Source organism: Pan paniscus, chromosome 20 (genome assembly GCF_029289425.2).
Source record: "Pan paniscus chromosome 20, NHGRI_mPanPan1-v2.0_pri, whole genome shotgun sequence".
Lineage (NCBI taxonomy): Eukaryota > Metazoa > Chordata > Mammalia > Primates > Hominidae > Pan > Pan paniscus.
Genome location: NC_073269.2, coordinates 26,891,643 through 26,909,898, shown reverse-complemented (window position 1 = coordinate 26,909,898; position 18,256 = coordinate 26,891,643). Strand labels below are relative to the sequence as shown.

At 38.9% G+C, this 18,256-nt stretch overlaps 1 protein-coding gene across 1 annotated transcript in view; it reads right to left on the bottom strand.

The window, feature by feature from the left end:
• Positions 1-18,256, bottom strand: part of LOC100986753 (zinc finger protein 729) — a 37,888-nt gene that overhangs the window by 13,979 nt on the left and 5,653 nt on the right. The window contains exons 2-3 of the mRNA XM_034946612.3: positions 3,162-3,288; positions 2,261-2,356 (exon numbers count right to left, since the gene is read on the bottom strand). Of these exons, the coding sequence (XP_034802503.1) occupies positions 2,261-2,356; positions 3,162-3,288 (223 nt within the window). The remainder of the gene's footprint in view (positions 1-2,260; positions 2,357-3,161; positions 3,289-18,256) is intronic.

Sequence of the window (18,256 nt, the reverse complement as noted above, 5' to 3'; positions counted from 1 at the left end):
AACTGGAAAATATAAAAATATAGTTTTTTTGTTCCATTGAAGTTGTTATGAGATTAAAACATACTGATTTAATCTTAAGATATTTTACATAATGTCCGTTTTCCAAGATAACTACAAAAATTTTATAGAAACTATGCAAAACAAAATAAAATAAGCAAAGCATGCCACTACAAAATTAAACAAAAAATAGTTAAACAAGAAATGAGAAAAAACATGTTAAAAAAAAACATATAAAACAGAACAATGAAACTGGTATGTAACTTTATTTCTTTTCTTTTCTTTTTTTTTTTGAGATGGAGTCTCACTCTGTTGCCCAGGCTGGTGCACAGTGGCATGATCTCAGCTCACCACAACCTGCACCTCCGGGTTCAACTGATTCTCCTGCCTCAGCCTCCTGAGTAGCTGGGGCTACTGATGCGTGCCACCATGCCTGGCTAATTTTTGTATTTTCAGTAGAGACGGGGTTTCTCTATGTTGGCCAGGCTAGTCTTGAACTCCTGACCTCGTGATCTGCCCGCTTTGGTCTCCCAAAGTGCTGGGATTACAGGCATAAGTCACTGTGCCCGGTGCAAAACTTTATTTCTTTAAGAAATCATTTTAAATATAAATTTATTAAACTACTTAATAAAAAGAAATGTAATTCCAGGACTTTGGGAGGCCAAGGTGGGCTGACTACCTGACTCCAGGAGTGTGAGAGCAGCCTGAGCAACAAGGCAAAACCCTGTCTCTAAAAAACAAAACAGGCCGGGCGCGGTGGCTCACGCCTGTAATCCCAGCACTTTGGGAGGCCGAGGCGGGTGGATCACGAGGTCAGGAGATCGAGACCATCCTGGCTAACACGGTGAAACCCCGTCTCTACTAAAAATACAAAAAATTAGCCGGGCGTGGTGGCGGGCGCCTGTAGTCCCAGCTACTCGGGAGGCTGAGGCAGGAGAATGGCGTGAACCCGGGAGGCGGAGCTTGCAGTGAGCCGAGATCGCGCCACTGCACTCCAGCCTGGGCGACAGAGCGAGACTCCGTCTCAAAAAAAAAAAACAAAACAAAACAAAACAAAACAAAACAAAACAAAACAAAAAAACTAGCTAGGTTTAATGCCATGTGCCTGTAATCCAGCTACTTAAGAGGTTGAAACTAGAGGATTATCTGAGTTTGAGAGGCTGAGGCTGCAGCTCACTGCCATGATCACACCATTGCAAACCAGCCTGGCTGACAGAGTGAGACCCTATTTCATTAATTAATTAATTAATTAAAAGAAAAAGAAAGAAGATGACTGAGTGGCTTAAGGAAAAAAGCATGCAATATGTTCCTACAAGAGACCAATTTTAGCACTGAGTCAAATAGTCTGTAAGTAACAGAATTTAAAAACTTTATATTTCATGCAAATAGTAGCCACAATTGGGTGAGATAGTCATAATTATATTGGACACAATATGCTTTAAGTCAAGTACTAGTATGAGACAAAAATTGATATTATATAATAGTAATATGGGTCAATTTACCAGGAATCTATAACTATTATATTTATATGTACAGGTAGGTATAACAACAGGGCTCCAAAATACATAAATATTGACAAAGGTGAAGCAAGAAATATATAGCAACATAATGGTTGCAGACACTGAGACCCCATTTTCAATAATAATAATAAAAAATAGAAAATTCATGTAAAAGATTAAGAAAACAAAATGTAGGTAACATTATAGACTATAATATTTTGCATACAGAGAAATATCTGAGAGTAGATAATTTATAAAGAAAAAAGGTTTATTTGGCTCGCAGTTCAACAGACTGTACAAGAAGTGTGTGCCTGTATCTGTTTCTGGTGAGTGTCTCAGGAAGCTTATGATCACAGTGGCAGGCGAAAAGGAACTGGACATATCACACGGTAAAAGACAGAGCAAGTGTGAGGTAAAAGAGCCAGGTTCTTTTAACATAGTTTCTCAAAACTATACAGATATTTGTGTGTCCCCAATATGGAAAAGCAGTCAGATTGTGCAGTCCCTTATATGCCATGAACACGACTTTGGCTCTCATTGTAAACTTGAAGGGAAATTACCAAAACGAAAATAGAATCCTCAGAGAATTTTAAAGCATAAGACAGAAGATGCCTCTACGTGAGAGCAAAATTTAAAAAATCTCAGTCTTCCCAGAAACTACTTCCTTTGGAGCACAGCTTCTCAGGTCACATTTTGAGAACTGGCTTTCTCCTGGACCTCTGGACCTCTCATCTGTGTTGTCTGCTGTATTCACTCTCACATACCTGGGGGTTTAGTTACCATCTCATGTCTCTTCATATTCCAAGGCTCTTTCCCTTGCTTCAGACAAGTTATCAAGTCTGGCTTAAAGACAGCCATACCTGTTTTATTAAAAATAAATAACATAAATATTGGTCATATTACCCAAATAATATGCTCATTAAAGAGAATGTAATAGAATATTCTAGTAAATTGATCCCCCAATACTAATTTATAACATACATTTCTAAATATTTAGAAAGTATTTTCAATTTGTACAGGCCCTTAATTTTACTACCTGGTACTACTGAATCAAAAATTGTTGGTGGCAATGAGATTTTAAGGTGTGGCAACTATATTTTACGCCACTCAATTTCAGCAATTTTCACTAATCTAGAGTGAAAAATACAGATCTGCTCAGAAATGTGAAAAGTTCAGGTAAAAATGAAACAACTTTAAAAAATTCCTTTTGGCCTGGCGCGGCGGCTCACGCCTGTAATCCCAGCACTTTGGGAGGCCAAGGCGGGTGGATCACAAGGCCAACAGATCAAGACCATCCTGGCCAACATGGTGAAACCCCATCTCTACTACAAATACAAAAAAATTAGCCGGGTGTGGTGTCGCATGCCTATAGTCCTAGCTACTTGGGAGGCTGAGGCAGAAGAATTGCATGAACCTGGGAGGTGGAGGTTGCAGTGAGCTGAGATTGCACCACTGCACTCCAGCCTAGGCAACAAGAGTGAAACTCCTTCTCAAAAAAAAAAAAAAAAAAAAAATTCCTTTCTACACTTATAAATCCCTGTTTTCAGAAAACAGGGATGTGAAACTCATTTATAGTAAGCATAAATCACCAAAACACATTCTACAGAAAAGAGAAATTAAACCTATAGAATATAATAGGAATTGCTTAATTAAAATTATCCTCACCCAGGAAGACCAGGTTTCTGTAGTTCTCTAACATAACATCCCTATATAAATTCTGCTGAACCGTGTCCAGGCATTGCCACTCCTCCAGAGAGAATTCTATGGTCACATCTCTAAATGTCAGTGGTCCCTGAAAAACACAACGAAAGACACACATACATTTCCCAAGTGGCCATGGGCAGAAATTTTTAATTTGACTCAACGTGAAATGAGAGAATAAAGAGAACAGATTCTAACTTATAGGGATGACCGAACATATCCAATAAAATAATTTTCAACACAGAAATATTATCTAATGTAGTCTCAAATTCTGAGAAAAAAGAATGGCATAAGATCCGCAACACCACTGTAGATAAGATACCTTTCTGGATAATAAAGTATAAAACTAATGGCATGATAACAAACATGTACATTTTTTGTGCTATATTTACATCATACAGAATAAGTCTTGTATATTTTTCAGATCAAAAGACATGCTGAGTTAGAAGACACCTCTCAAATTTTAATGTGTACAATTAACTGGAGATCTTGTTATGCATATTTATTTTAGAAGATCTAGAATAAAGTCTGAGTTTCTGAATTTCTGACAAGCTCACCAGTGTTGCCTGTTTTTGGCCCAAAAAAGAATCTTTTGTCAAACATTCAGCAAGTGGGGGAGCCTGTGTTTTTCCCAGTTTTTCTGGCCTGTAAACAAAGATGAGAGACTTCATTTTCCAAAGATAGATATATGCAAAGAAAATCTAAGAAAGAAAGGCAGGTGCCAGATTAAATGTGATCACTGGTGCACATCAGCTGCATAAAGATACTTAAAAGGCCAGGCGCAGTAGCTCACTCCTGTAATCCCAGCACTTTGGGAGGCTGAGGTGGGCGGATCATCTGAGGTCAGGAGCTCAAGACCAGCCTGGACAACATGGTGAAACCCCATCTCTAATAATAGTACAAAAACTAGCCAGGCATGGTGGCACGCTATTCCGGAGGCTGAGGCAGGAGAATCGCTTGAACTCAGGAGGTGGAGGTTGCAGTGAGCTGAGATCGCGCCACTGCACTCCCGCTCTAGAAATGCAGCAGGATTCCCCAGCCAAAACTCTAATCTCTTTTATCCATTTCTGTGAGGTAAGACTCCAGGGTGGGACCTGACCTAAATAAGGCCTCCAAAACAGTGGATCTAAACAGAACTTGGCCAGGGAGTGGACCCTATGTAGAATTCTGTTCTCTATGCTACTGGGAGTGCTTCCAGTTTTGTTTTTCCTAAGCTTACCTAAGATGCACTTAAATCCCAGAATCTGTGTAATTTAAATATTTTTTTAGACAGTGCCCAATTTTATGACATATACTAATAAGCAATTTAAACAAGTCTTTTATGGTTCCTAGGGTAATTTTATTAAAATATACATATTTATTCTACCAAGGTAAAATAAATAGAAATAAACATAAACATCCCTTCAAGTGATGACATCAGAAGTCAGAAGAATATAAAGAAAGTAGTCCAAATAAAGCCCAAGCGTTTCTGCACACATCTGTTTATTGTACCAATGATATGATGATGTTTAATTCAACCATGTACACAGTTGCTAGTCTAGACTATAAGTTCCTGGGTGGTAGGGACCATGACTCCCTCATCTATTTTTTTAATGGCCACATGAAATGGAAGCTATTAGTTTATCTGTTTGAGTCTCAGGACCTCCTCCTTGTTTTTCACCCAAGTACCAAGAAACTGGAGAAACTCTTGTCTGGGTACCAACTAAAGGTATCTCTTGTATGAGGGGAGGAACAAACACAGGATGACTCATTTCTCTTATACTGAGACAGAAGCAGAATTAACCACTCTTGTCAGCTTGACACAGTTCTGCTCTGGACATCCTCAAATGTCTCAAAGATGCCTAGGTGATTGTGAGAGGGTTTCCAGTGACTCTGGGCTAATGACCCAATGATGAGCCAGGCAGAAGAGACTCAGGCTGGTTATAAATAGAAAATGGAACTGCCCTGGTTAAGCTCCAGAATCTAGATCACCTCTTCTGATTTGCTAGCTCTTGGGTAAGAGAAATAACAATACTCTACTCCAGTATCACATTTTACAGGTAGGTATAGTTGTAGTCATGGCTCTGGTTACTCTGTGGCCTTGATCTCTCACTCCTAAGATGCCTCTTTATACTTACAGATTCTGTCATCAGATTTTATTTATACCTGGAGTCTCTCACATACCTGTAACAGGTCACTGGAAAAGATCTGAAAATCTCACAGAGCCACACTCTCAAAGAAAAGATTTAAGATCTCTACGTTGACATCTCACAATACAGAAAATGTCTTCTGTTGGTTTTCTGCATATTCTCAATTCAAAGTTTGGCCCTGTCTTGTAAATCTTAGGCAGAGGCCAGATCTTATGTGCAGATTCCAGGTGGGATCAACCAGACTCTGCCTCCTTGGGTGTTACAGCAAACAGAGTACAATCAAAGGAGAGATCTCATCATAGACGCTACTCTGGCACATTCTAAATATGTCTACCTAAAACGAAAAAGCTGAGAAAATATAGATTTAAGTTGACAGTTTATTTGGGCCAAGCTTGAGGACTGTAACCTGGGAGCAAATATTCAAGTTGCCCGCAACATACACTTGATTAGCAGTGTGATTACAAGTTGATTTGTAAAGGCTAAAAAAGATGGACAGAGAGTGGGTTGATACAAAGTTGTTTGTCAGAAATTTTTATTATTTACAGGAATAACATTGATTATTGATTGGATATACACCATTAAGTTTTACGGTACAAGTCATAGTGTCCAGTGTGCATTATTAATATATAGCTACTTGTGGCAATAGCAAACAGCTTCAAAAGATGAATACATAGTTCAAAAAACAAAAAGAGAAACATAATTCTGCTCTCATTTTAATGTCTCTATAAGTTGGACAACCAAAAGGACTTGCATCTCTCAGAAAGAAAGTTTTTCTTTTTTCTCAAATCTGAAGACCTGGATTCAGAATTTGAAGTTGCAGTTTTAGGTCCTGAATGGATGGGATAGCAGCAGGTTTTCCCTGCACATTTGTGGGCATTTTAGCAAGATGAAGAAAAAGGAAGTACAGATTCCCAAGTGTACATGTCTACTCAATGCACATATGTTACTCTGATTGGGTTTCTGGGCCCCATAGTCTGTGAATCAGTTTCAGTTTGGAAGATACAAGAGTCACTGAAAAACATAAAATGGTTGATTGCTGCCCTGTGAAGTTTGTAGAATTCTGATCTAGCTTCTCTAAAAGTTACTGTGGAGGATTAAAGATACCAAATTGGCAGAGAAGCAATTCTGCCTGCATATTTAGGGGACAGTATGCACTTTGCAGCACAATTGTGAATTGACTGATAGCCTGAGAGGGAAAGTTTCCTCTAGAGTAAAGCTTGGGTGGCACCTTATATTTATATATCATGTCTGATAATTCTAGACAGTTTTTGTGAAACATAATTAAAAGATAAATTTTCTTCAGCCCCAGAGAAACTCCACAATAGAACAGACATAAAACTGTTTTATTACACAATTAAACCTGAATGTGACATGCATCACAGTCAATCTGCTTAAGAGATTGAAAAGATAGAAAGACAGTAACCGTAATTAGTTCACAAGTAGAAAAATTTATAGCACCATGTCATACACAGTTCATCCTAAATTCACCTGGTAACTGGGAAGGCTAGCCATGCAGGCTAATCAGTTATGTTCAATGACAAAATAAACTTTTCACATCTTCATGAAAGGAGGTAATTTTGCAACTTGAATCCAGGTGCCTGCTGAAGGTAGGCTCTCAATCTCCTACAAAAATGGTTGAATAGAGTGCTATCTTTTTGGCTATTTACACTTCAAAGCAATGGCTCTCTACTCCCTGAGCACTTGGCTACATCTCTCCTGCTTGCCCTCTCCTGTTAGCTAGTGTCCTCTCTTGACCACTACCATCTGCCATTGAGGCAGAGCACACTGCACAGGGCTCACATCTGAAAGCTCACATCTTACATAAAGCACAACTGCCACAGCAGCACTCCAGTGTCACCCCAGAGAGGGAAGCCTGAGCTGCAGGAGGAGAGCCTGCAGGCCTCCTGGGGAGAACTGCACCTTTACATTAATGGACATTGGAACAGTAATTCAGCCTCAGTTTTTATTTACAATGTGACATGGAAAAACTACTGCTGGATTTCCAACATTAAGTCCAAGTACAGATAGCTCCAAAATTTCTCACTGTGACAGCCCACCTCATTCACAGACAACAGGGAATATTTAATAGTGCAGACACCCAAAGCATTGGACAGAAAAACAGCTCTCAGTCTGAGCAAGATTATGCTTAGAGAAAAAAAAAAGTTAAATGCAATTTAAGTAAAAACTCAGTTTAGGCCGGGCATGGTGGCTCACGCCTGTAATCCCAGCACTTTAAGAGGCCAAGGCAGGTGGATCATGAGGTCAGGAGATGGAGACCATCCTGGCTAACACGGTGAAACTCCATCTCTACTAAAAATACAAAAAATTAAACAGGCTTGGTGGCACAAGCCTGTAGTCCCAGCTACTCGGGAGGCTGAGGCAGGAAAATCACTTGAACCTGGGAAGTGGAAGTTGTAGTGAGTCGAGATTGCGCCACTGCACTCCAACCTGGGTGACAGAGTGAGATTCTATCTCAAAAACAAACAAACAAACAAAAACTCAATTTAGATGTAAGATTGATCAAGTCAGCCAGAAAATATTCTCTTAAAAGGAATTTCTCTCTAAACAACCAAAGTGCACAGCTACTCTCAGCATGAGAAACATGAGCATTATGAAGAAAAGGGATATATTCTCAGCAGAATTTTATAAGATTTCTCTTCCATCTCTGCTGCTCTCTCATCTCCTAGCCATTGAATGGGGGTTATATATTGAAATGCATCTCACAATTTCCACCAGCACTTTTTGATGAAGATGTATAATCTGACTTTGTTCATATAGTGGAATGTATTTAAGCTTGCCACATAGCTAACTAAAGAGCTATTATGGTTTTGCGGTGGCCACATCATCTGTGTTTATTTCTCCTGTAATAGCAGCATTCCAATTTAGTGAAATGAAAGACGCTATAAATAGGCTGGGCATGGTGGCTCATGCCTGTAATCCCAGCACTTTGGAAGGCCAAGGTGGGCAAACTTCCTGGAGTTTGAGACCAGCCTGCACAACACGGTGAAACCCCGTCTCTACTAAAAATACAAAAATTAGCCAGGCATGGTGGTGGGTGTCTGTAATCCCAGCTAGTAGGGAGGCTGAGGCAGGAGAATCACCTGAGCCCAGGAGGTGGAGGATGTAGTGAGCCGAGACCATGCCATTGCACTCCAGCCGGGGTGACAAGAGTGAAACTCTGTCTCAAAAAAGAAGACACTGTAATTATGCTTACCTATAGTTATACCTATTAGATAAGTTAACATGTCAGACTAATATCTACTTTAGCAATTTGGTAGTAAATTTTATTTGGATATTAGAAATAAATATCTAAGTATAAATAACTTTAATGTATTAGATATAAGGCATGTAAGAATTTTTTAAATTGTCTGTAGCCATAATTCAGTTAAAACACTATATTTTTTATATGTATATGTATTTTATATGTTTCAAAAGTATGAACAGCAATATTAAAATGACTATTTAATGAGTATTCAGTCAAAGTAAATATTTTGGCCTTATATTCATACTACTGAAGAAAATGCTGTTTAATTTATATGAATGCAGGTTGTCTACAAACACTACACGTAACTATGCTAATACCTTGTATAATCGGTTTTCTGTCAAAGAAACGTACTCAGTATCTTTCAGCTTTTATCATTCTGTATTGCTAAATTTCATCCTATCTTTGTGCTCAATGTTTTGTGTTTTTTTTTTTTTTTTGAGATGGAGTTTTGCTTTTGTTACCCAGGCCAGAGTGCGATGGGGTGATCTCGGCTCACTGCAACCTCCACCTCCTGGGTTCAAGCAATTCTCTGGCCTCAGCCTCCCGAGTAGCTGAGATTACAGGCATGCACAACCACGCCGAGCTAATTTTTTGTATTTTTGGTAGAGACGGAGTTTCTCCATGTTGGTCAGGCTGGGATTATAGGCATGAGCCACCGCGCCCAGCCTTACGTGTTCTTAATATGAGCTTTAATCTAAACAAATCTTTGTCTCCTTTAAAGACCATATATATATATATATATATATATATATACCTACACCAAAGCAAAAACAAAGCAATGAATCTAAATAAAAAGAATCCTGAGTCACAAAGAATGATAAGAGGTTCATTTTGTTTTAATATGATTTATATATATTTCAAAAAAGTAGAGAAAAATATCTACATAAAATCTAAATGCTTTAAAAAAGATAAGCAAAATATATTTTCTTATTTTCCTATAGGAGAATAAATCCTCTTATTTCTAATTTGTATTTTCTCCTACAAAAGCCAGGTCTTTTGATATATTCTTAAATTCTTGGACATCTGAATTTCAGCAGACATTGAAAATCTAAGGAGTATCCTTGGGCACACTGTGTGCACTTGAAAATATGCTTATGGGAAAAAAAAAACAGAAGAGAAAAAGGTGTTATAAAAAATGTATTGGTACACGTAAATAAAACAAGTTCTTAGAGACCTAAGAAGAGATGTAGATTCTGACACAATAGTAGAAGGCTAAAAGACCTCACAGATACTATTAGACAGATTATTGAGGCAGAAAATAAACAAAAATATTTAAACCTAAATTCAGCACTTGACCAGAGTCCTAGTAGACATCTACAGAACTCTCCATCTAAAAACATAATATACATTCTTCTCATCACCACATGGCACGTACTCTCAAATTGACTATACAATCAGAAATAAAACAATCCCCAGCAAATTCAAAAATCCTCAAACCATACCAATCACAAAGACCACAGCTTGATAAAATTACAATTCAATGCATAGAAAACCACTTGAAACCATACAATCACATGGAAATTAACCTGCACTTGAATGACTTTTGGGTAAATAATAAAATTAAGGTGGAAATTTAAAAGTTTTTGAAACAAAGATACAACATACCAGAATCTCTGCAACACAGCTAAGGCAGTGTTAACAGGGAAATTAATAGCATTAAATGGTCACATCAAAAACATCTCAATTTAACAATCTAACATCATAAATAAAAGAACGAGAGAAGCAAGAGCAAAGCAACTCCTAAGCTATCAGCAGACAAAAAAAATAAATAAATAAGATCAGAACTGAAGATTTAGATATGAAAAACTATACAAAAGAACAAGAAATCCAAGAGATAAATCTTTGAAATAAATAAATAAGGTAAATAGCTAGATTAATGAAGAATAAAGAGAAGATTCAAATAAACAGTTAATGACAAAAGAGAAATTATCACTGACCCCATAAAAATACAAATAACTATTGAAGTCTACTATGAACACCTGTCTGCACACAAACTAAAAAACCTAATAGAAATACATAAATTTCTAGACAAATACATTCTCCAAAGACTGAACAAAAAAGAAACTAAATTCCTGAATAGACCAATAACAAATTCCAAAATTGAATAAGTAATAAATAGCCTACCATCCAAAATAAAGCCCAGGATTAGACAAATTTACAGCTGAATTCAACCAGACATAAAATGAAGAGCCTGAACCATTCTACTAAAACTATTCCAAAATTGAGACGAAGGGACTCCTCCTCAGCTCGTTATATAGAAACAGCAACATTCTGATGCCAAAACCTGGCAGAGATAAAACAAAAAATAGAAAACTTCAGGCCAATATTCCTGATAAACATTGATGAAAAAATCAACAAAATGCTGGCAAACCAAATCCAGCAGCACATCAAGAAGCTACTCCACTATGATCAAGTAGGCTTTATCCCTGAGATGCAAGGTTGGTTCAACATGCAACAATTAATAAATGTTATTCATCACATAAAGAGAATTAAAGATAAAAACCAAAAAAATTATCTCAATAGATGCAGAAAAAGATTTCAATAAAATTTATCAGCCTTCATGTTTAAAATCCTCAACAAACTAGGCATTCAAAGTACACACTTCAAAATAATGAGTTATCTATGACAAGCCCAAAGTAAACATACTGAATGGATACAAGCTGAAAGCATTTATCTTTGAAAACTGGCATATCGGCTGGGCGCGGTGGCTCACGCCTGTAATCCCAGCACTTTGGGAGGCCGAGACGGGCGGATCACGAGGTCAGGAGATCCAGACCATCCTGGCTAACACGGTGAAACCCCGTCTCCAGTAAAAATACAAAAAATCAGCCGGGCGTAGTGGTGCGCGCCTGTAGTCGCCTGTAGTCCCTGTAGTCCCAGCTACTCGGGAGGCTGAGGCAGGAGAATGGCGTGAACACGGGAGGCGGAGCTTGCAGTGAGCAGAGAAGATTGCACCACTGCACTCCAGCCTGGGCGACAGAGCGACTCTGTCTCAAAACAAACAAACAAACAAACAAAAAAAACAACAACAACAAAAAAGAAAACTGGCATACCTTCTCTCACCACTCCTATTTAAGAGAATTGGAAGTCCTGGCCAGAGCAATCAGACAAGAGATAAAATAAAAGGCATTCAAACAGGAAGAAAGGAAGTCAAACTATCCCTGTTTGCAGATGACATAATTCTGTATCTAGAAAACCCTACAGTCTCTGCAGAAAAGCTCTTTAAACTGACAAATCACTTCAGCAAAATTTCAGAATACAAAATAAATGTATAAAAATTGGCAGAATCTCTGTATATTAACAACATTCAAGCCAAAAGCCAAATCAAAAACACAATCCCCTTCACAATTGACACACACACACACACACACAAATATCTAGGAGTACACCTAACCAGAGAAGTGAAAGATCTCTATGTCAAGAATCACAAAACACTGCTTAAAGAGTCACAGACGGCCAGGCACGGTAGCTCATGCCTGTAATCTCAGCACTTTGGGAAGCCGAGCCGGGTGGGTCATTTGAGGTCAGGAGATCGAAACCAGCCTGGCCAACACAGTAAAACTCCATCTCTACTAAAAATACAAAAATTACCTGGGCATGGTGGTAGGCACCTGTAATCCCAGCTATTCAGGAGGCTGAGGCAGGAGAATAGCTTGAACCCAGGAGGCAGAGGTTGTGGTGAGCTAAGACTGTGCCATTGCACTCCAGCCTGGGTGACAGAGTGAGACTCGGACTCAAAAAAAAAAAAAAGAAAAAGAAAAAGAAAAAAAAAGCCCGAGATAACACAAATAAATGGAAAACTATTCTATGCTCATAGGTAGAAAAGATCAAAATGATTAAAATGGCCATAATGCCCAAAAAAAGAAATGATTTAATGCTATTCTTATCAAACTACCAAAAACATTCTTAACAGAACTATAGAAAACTATGTTAAAATTCATATGGAAGGAAAAAAGAGCCCGAGTAGCCAAGGCAATCCTAAGCAAAAAGAACAAAGCTGGAGGCGTTACATTACCTGACTTCAAACTATACAACAGGGCTACAGTAACCAAAGCCGCATAATACTGGTACAAGAAACAGACTCACAGACCAATGCAACAGAATAGAGAGCCCAGAAATAATGCCACACGCCTATAACCAACTGATCTTTGACAAAACTAACAAGAGGAATGTGGGAAGAATTCCCTATTTAATAAATGGTGCTGGGATAACCACCTAGCACTGTGTAGAAAATTGAAACTGGACCCCTTCCTTACATCATATACAAAAATCAACTCAAGATGAATTAAAGCCTTAAATGTAAAACTTAAAATTATAAAAAACCCTTAAAGATAACCTAGAAAATACCATTCTAGACATGGGAACTAACAAAGATTTTATGATGAAAATACCAAAAGTAATGGCAACAGCAACAATTGACAAATGGGACCTAATTAAACTAAATATCTTCTTCACAGCAATGGAAACCATCAACAGAGTAAACACAAAACCTATAGAATAAAATAAAATATTTCCAAACTATGCTTTTGACAAAGGTCTAATATCCAGAATCCATACAAAACTTAAGTTTACAAGAAACAAACAAACGACCTCCTTAAAAAGTAGACAAAAGGTGGCCAGGCTCCGTGGCTTATGCCTGTAATCCCAGCACTCTCAGAGGCCAAGACAGGTGGATCACCTGAGGTCAGGAGTTTGAGATCAGCCTGGCCAACATGATGAAACCCTGTCTTTACTAAAAATACAAAAAATTAGCCACGTGTGGTGGTGGACACCTATAATTCCAGCTACTCAGGAGGCTGAGGCAGGAGAATCTCTTGAACCCAGGAGGCGGAGGTTGCAGTGAGCCGAGATCACACCATGGCACTCCAGCCTGGGAAACAAGAGTGAAACTGTCTCAAAAAAAAAAAAAAAAAAGACAAAAGGCTAGGAGTGGTGGCTCACGCCTGTAATCCCAGCACCTTGGGAGGCCAAGGAGGAAAGAGCACTTGAGGTCAGGAGTTTGAGACCAGCCTGGCCAACAAGGTTAAACCTTGTCTCTACTAAAAATAAAAAAATTAGCAGGGCATGGTGGCGAGTCCCTGTAATTCCATCCACTCAGGAGGCTGAGGCAGGAGAATCGCTTGAACGCAGGAGGTGAAGATTGCTGTTTGCTGAGATTATGCCACTGCACTTTAGCCTGGGCGACAGAGTGAGACTTCGTCTCAATTATTAAAAAAAAAAGTAGACAAAAAACATGAACAAATGTTTTTCAAAATAAGATATATATGTGGCTAACAAGCATATGAAAAAAATACTCATCACTAGAGAAATGCAAAGAAAAAACCACAACCAGATTCCATCTCACACCAGTCAAAATGGCTGTTATTACAAAGTCAAAAAATAACATGCTGGCAAGGTTTCAGAGAAAAGGCTATGTGCTGCTGGCATGAGTGTAAATTAGTTCAACCATTGTGAAAAGCAGTGTGGCGATTCCTCACAGAACTAAAAAGAGAATTACCATTTGACCCAACAACCTCATAATTGGGTATATACCCAATAAAATATAAATTATTCTGTCATAAAGACACCTGCACATACATGTTCATTGCGGCACTATTCACAATAGCAAAGACATGGAATCAACCTAAATGCCTATCAATGGTAAACTAAATAAAGAAAATATGGTATGATAAGGTGTGGTGGCTCATGCCTGTAGTTCCAGCACTCTGGGAGGCCGAGGCAGGTGAATTGCCTGAGCTCAGGAGTTCAAGATAGGCCTAAACAACATGGAAAAACCCCATCTCAACAAAAAATACAAGAAAAATTAGCTGGGCTTGGTGGCACACACCTATAGTCCCAGCTACTTGGGGGCTGAGGTAGAAGAATTGCTTGAGCCCGGGAGGTTGAGGCTGCAGTAAGCTGAGATCATGCCACTATACTCCAGCCTGGGTGACAGAGTGAGACCCAGTCTCCAAAAATAAATAAAATAAAAGATTTAATGAAAACAAAATACGGTACATAAACATCATGGAATACTGTGTTGCCATAAAAAGCGAACAAGATTATGTCATTTGCAGCAACATGGATGGAGCTGGAGACCATTATCCTTAGAAAACTAATGCAGAAAGAGAAAACCAAATGCATGTTCTCATTTATTAGTAAGAGCTAAATAATAACACATGGACACAAAGAGGGGAACAACAGACACTGAGTTCTAGTTAAGGGTGGAGGATGGAGGACAAAGAGGATCAGAAAAATAATACCTGTGTGGTGCTGTGCTTAATACCTCAATGACAAAATAATCTGCACACCAACCCCCCGACACAATTTCACCTATGTAACAAACCTGCACATGTACCCCTGAATCAAAAATAAAAGTTAAAACAAAAAACTCACTGGCTGGGCACAGTGGCTCATGCCTGTAATCCCAGCACTTTGAGAGGCTGAGGTTGGCGGATCACGAGATCAGGAGTTTGAGACCATCCTGGCCAACACGGTGAAACTCTGTCTCTACTAAAAATACAAAAATTAGCGGGGCGTGGTGGCAGCCACCTGTAGTCCCAGCTTCTCAGGAGGCTGAGGCAGGAGAATTGCTTGAAACCAGAAGACTGAGGTTGCAGTGAGCCGAGATCGTGCCACTGCACTCTAGCCTGGGCAACAAGAGTGAAACTGTCTCAAAAACAAAAACAAAAAAAAAATAAAAGAACTTTATGGGTTGGGGAGAGGGCAATGCAGGTGGAAGGACTGGTTTGTGCTACAGATAGTGGCCCAGGTGTGACTCTACTCTGATTAATTTCTGGGTCCATGCAGGCAGACGAGATTATGAACAGGTTGTCCAGAACCCCAGGTTGGTGGAGAAAACAGGTTGCTGCTGCAGATTCAGTGTCTGGGGGTTGGGATATGCCAGGAGACTTGTAGACACTTTTGTGAGTTTTTGGCAAGAAACGCTAGGATCAAAAATGCCGTAGTGAAATTGCTGGGGGTGGTACCTATTCCTACGAGGGGTGTGGACAAGTCAATGTCTAGTGGATATGTTTGTAAGAAGGTGGGAATCCTGTGGTGGCAGCAGTGGAAAAAGGGGGTCTGTTATCAGAACTTTTTTCCTCTAAGTTTTTATCCTCTCTCACCCCGGGAGGAGATCTGAAATCACAGGATAATGGGCAGTGTGATGGCCTGTGTAGAGAAAAGCAGAGCCTCCCATTCCCAGACACCCAGAGATCCATTCCAGACCAGGCCTCTGTGATATCTTTTATCTGGAACCAAATTTGTAGAGCTTGGTAAACACCAAGCAATTCTCCAACACCAACTCATTGCCTAACATTTGAATTCTGACACCACCCAGACCCTGATTCAGGGCTCAGTCTCACAACATTGTTCTTACTGCAGATGCCAGTCACAAACCCCATAGACCCATCTGTTTCTGAGCTACCGTTTAAAAACTGGGGACTCTCATAACCTTCTTCAAGTTCAATAATATTATACAGCTACTCACAGAACTCAGGAAAACATCCTAGTTACATTTACCAGTTTATTAGAAAAGATACAATCCAGGAAAAGTCAGAAAGAAATACCCTTCCCATTATGACTTAGATGGTGCTCTTTTCGTACCTGTCACATAGCCAGACACAGACTCTGCACACTGTCTCTTTTTTCTCATTAAAAAAAATAAATAAATCAGCTGAATTTGTTTTCAGTGGTCAACCTAGAATACTTCTTAATCAAACATTACTTAAGTTTATTTCCTTTCAACAGCTTTCTGAACTTTGAGCTACCCTCAGTCTGAGTCAACATACAACCCCATTTTATGTAGTTCCTAAGAACATGATGACTTCAGGGTAAAACATTCTCTGATCTAAAATCTCATTCTTTCACCCTCCATTTGCCATCCCCTCCCACCTCCTAATACTGTTTGCTCTTCCATAAGAAACAAGGCCCTTGTCTGCCTAAACTTTGCAATCCTTGAAGATCTCAGAGTTGGTACTTCCTCCTCTTGCAATACTCTTTTGGAATTCAATTCTTTTTCCAACATAAATCTAACTTTGTTTTACTTTACAAAGTCTAGAAACTACCACAAAACAATAACAATTTCATCTTCAGTAAGACCCTCCCAATCCCCTTTCATCTTAACCTTAACTGCATCTGGCTGTGGGTCCCCAACTTTCCAAGGCTATGTAGTTTCTCTCAGGATAAAGGCGTCTTCCATGGCTGGGGTGAACAGGCTGGAATATCTGCAGAGAAGACTCCCCAGAAAAAACTAAGTGGTCCTTTAATAACTTCCTTTTGCAGGCTCAGTATTAGCCTTAGCTTAGAGTCACTGGGCTCAGGCTTTAATTTTCATGTCAGAGTTATTCATGTGGTTTTTGAAAGTAAGTGTTTGAAAAATTCAGCAGAATTACTCTAACACAGTGTACATGTAAGGGAAGAAAATTTTAAGGTGCTTACATTTTATGTCTCAGTAAGATAAGCAAAAGTATCTATTCCTTTCAGACAATAAATATTATTTTACTATTTCCATTAAAAATCATGTAGTAAACAATTAAGTCATATGGGAACATTTCTAGAGGGTACAAAGTTTCAGCTCATAAAATTTAGCATGCAACTCAGACAGAAATATAACAGGATATAGAATAGAGATATTCACGGTTACAAATTTACCCTGCAAAAAGAGGAACTGATGTTTTCATGAATCTACATAACTCACCAATTACCTACCATATTTTCTTGTGGAAATGTGTGCATTTTCTGAAGCCAAAATGGAAGAGAGATTTTTCCTATTTTTTTCCCTGGTAGCATTCTAAAAGTTAAGCCTTGAAATTGTTTAAAAACACCCAGCCATAAAAAACAAACCAGAGAAAATTCCTAAACTCATTCTGAGAAAAGGGTAAATAAAAATTTTTGCCAGGCGCAGTGGCTCACGCCTGTAATACCAGCACTTTGGGAGGCTGAGGCGGGTGGATCACAAGGTCAGGAGATCGAGACCATCCTGGCTAACACGGTGAAACCCCATCTCTACTAAAAATACAAAAAATTAGCCGGGTGTGGTGGCGGGCGCCTGTAGTCCCAGCTAGTCAGGAGGCTGAGGCAGAAGAATCACTTGAACCTGGGAGATGGAGGTTGCAGTGAGCAGAGATTGCGCCACTGCACTCCAGTCTGGGCGACAGAGTGAGACTTGGTCTCAAAAAAAAAAAAAAAAAAAATTAACAAATGGAATATATAATTAAATATTAATTTTATTCTGAAATCCATCTCTTTTTTGGCCTTGGTAAATATTTTCTTATCTTTCTTCCAATCCCTACTAACAAAATGCAATTCACAGTTAAAAAACTGAGGTCAAAATAAGCGACCAAATCTTTTCAAGGTACAGATGTGTCTGACTCATGTTTCAATCAGGCCATCCAATCACTTGAGAGATTCTCCCACTCCATTCTGCTCACTTAAGTGCCCAATAACCCCTTCTCAGGAGACTCTGAATTAAGCCCCAGTGAGTGCCCCAGGTGTATTTTACTTTGCAAGTTCTTACACCATCTCACTGGATCACTGTTTTTTTTTTCTTTTGGGATATTATTTTTGATTTCAAAGATTCTCACTATTTTTCTTTCACTATTTTTTCATTATATTTCTTTCCCTATTGTTTTGCCCCCTTAGAGAATGCAGGGGGCAGAAATTATTTCAATGCTTTCCCCGCA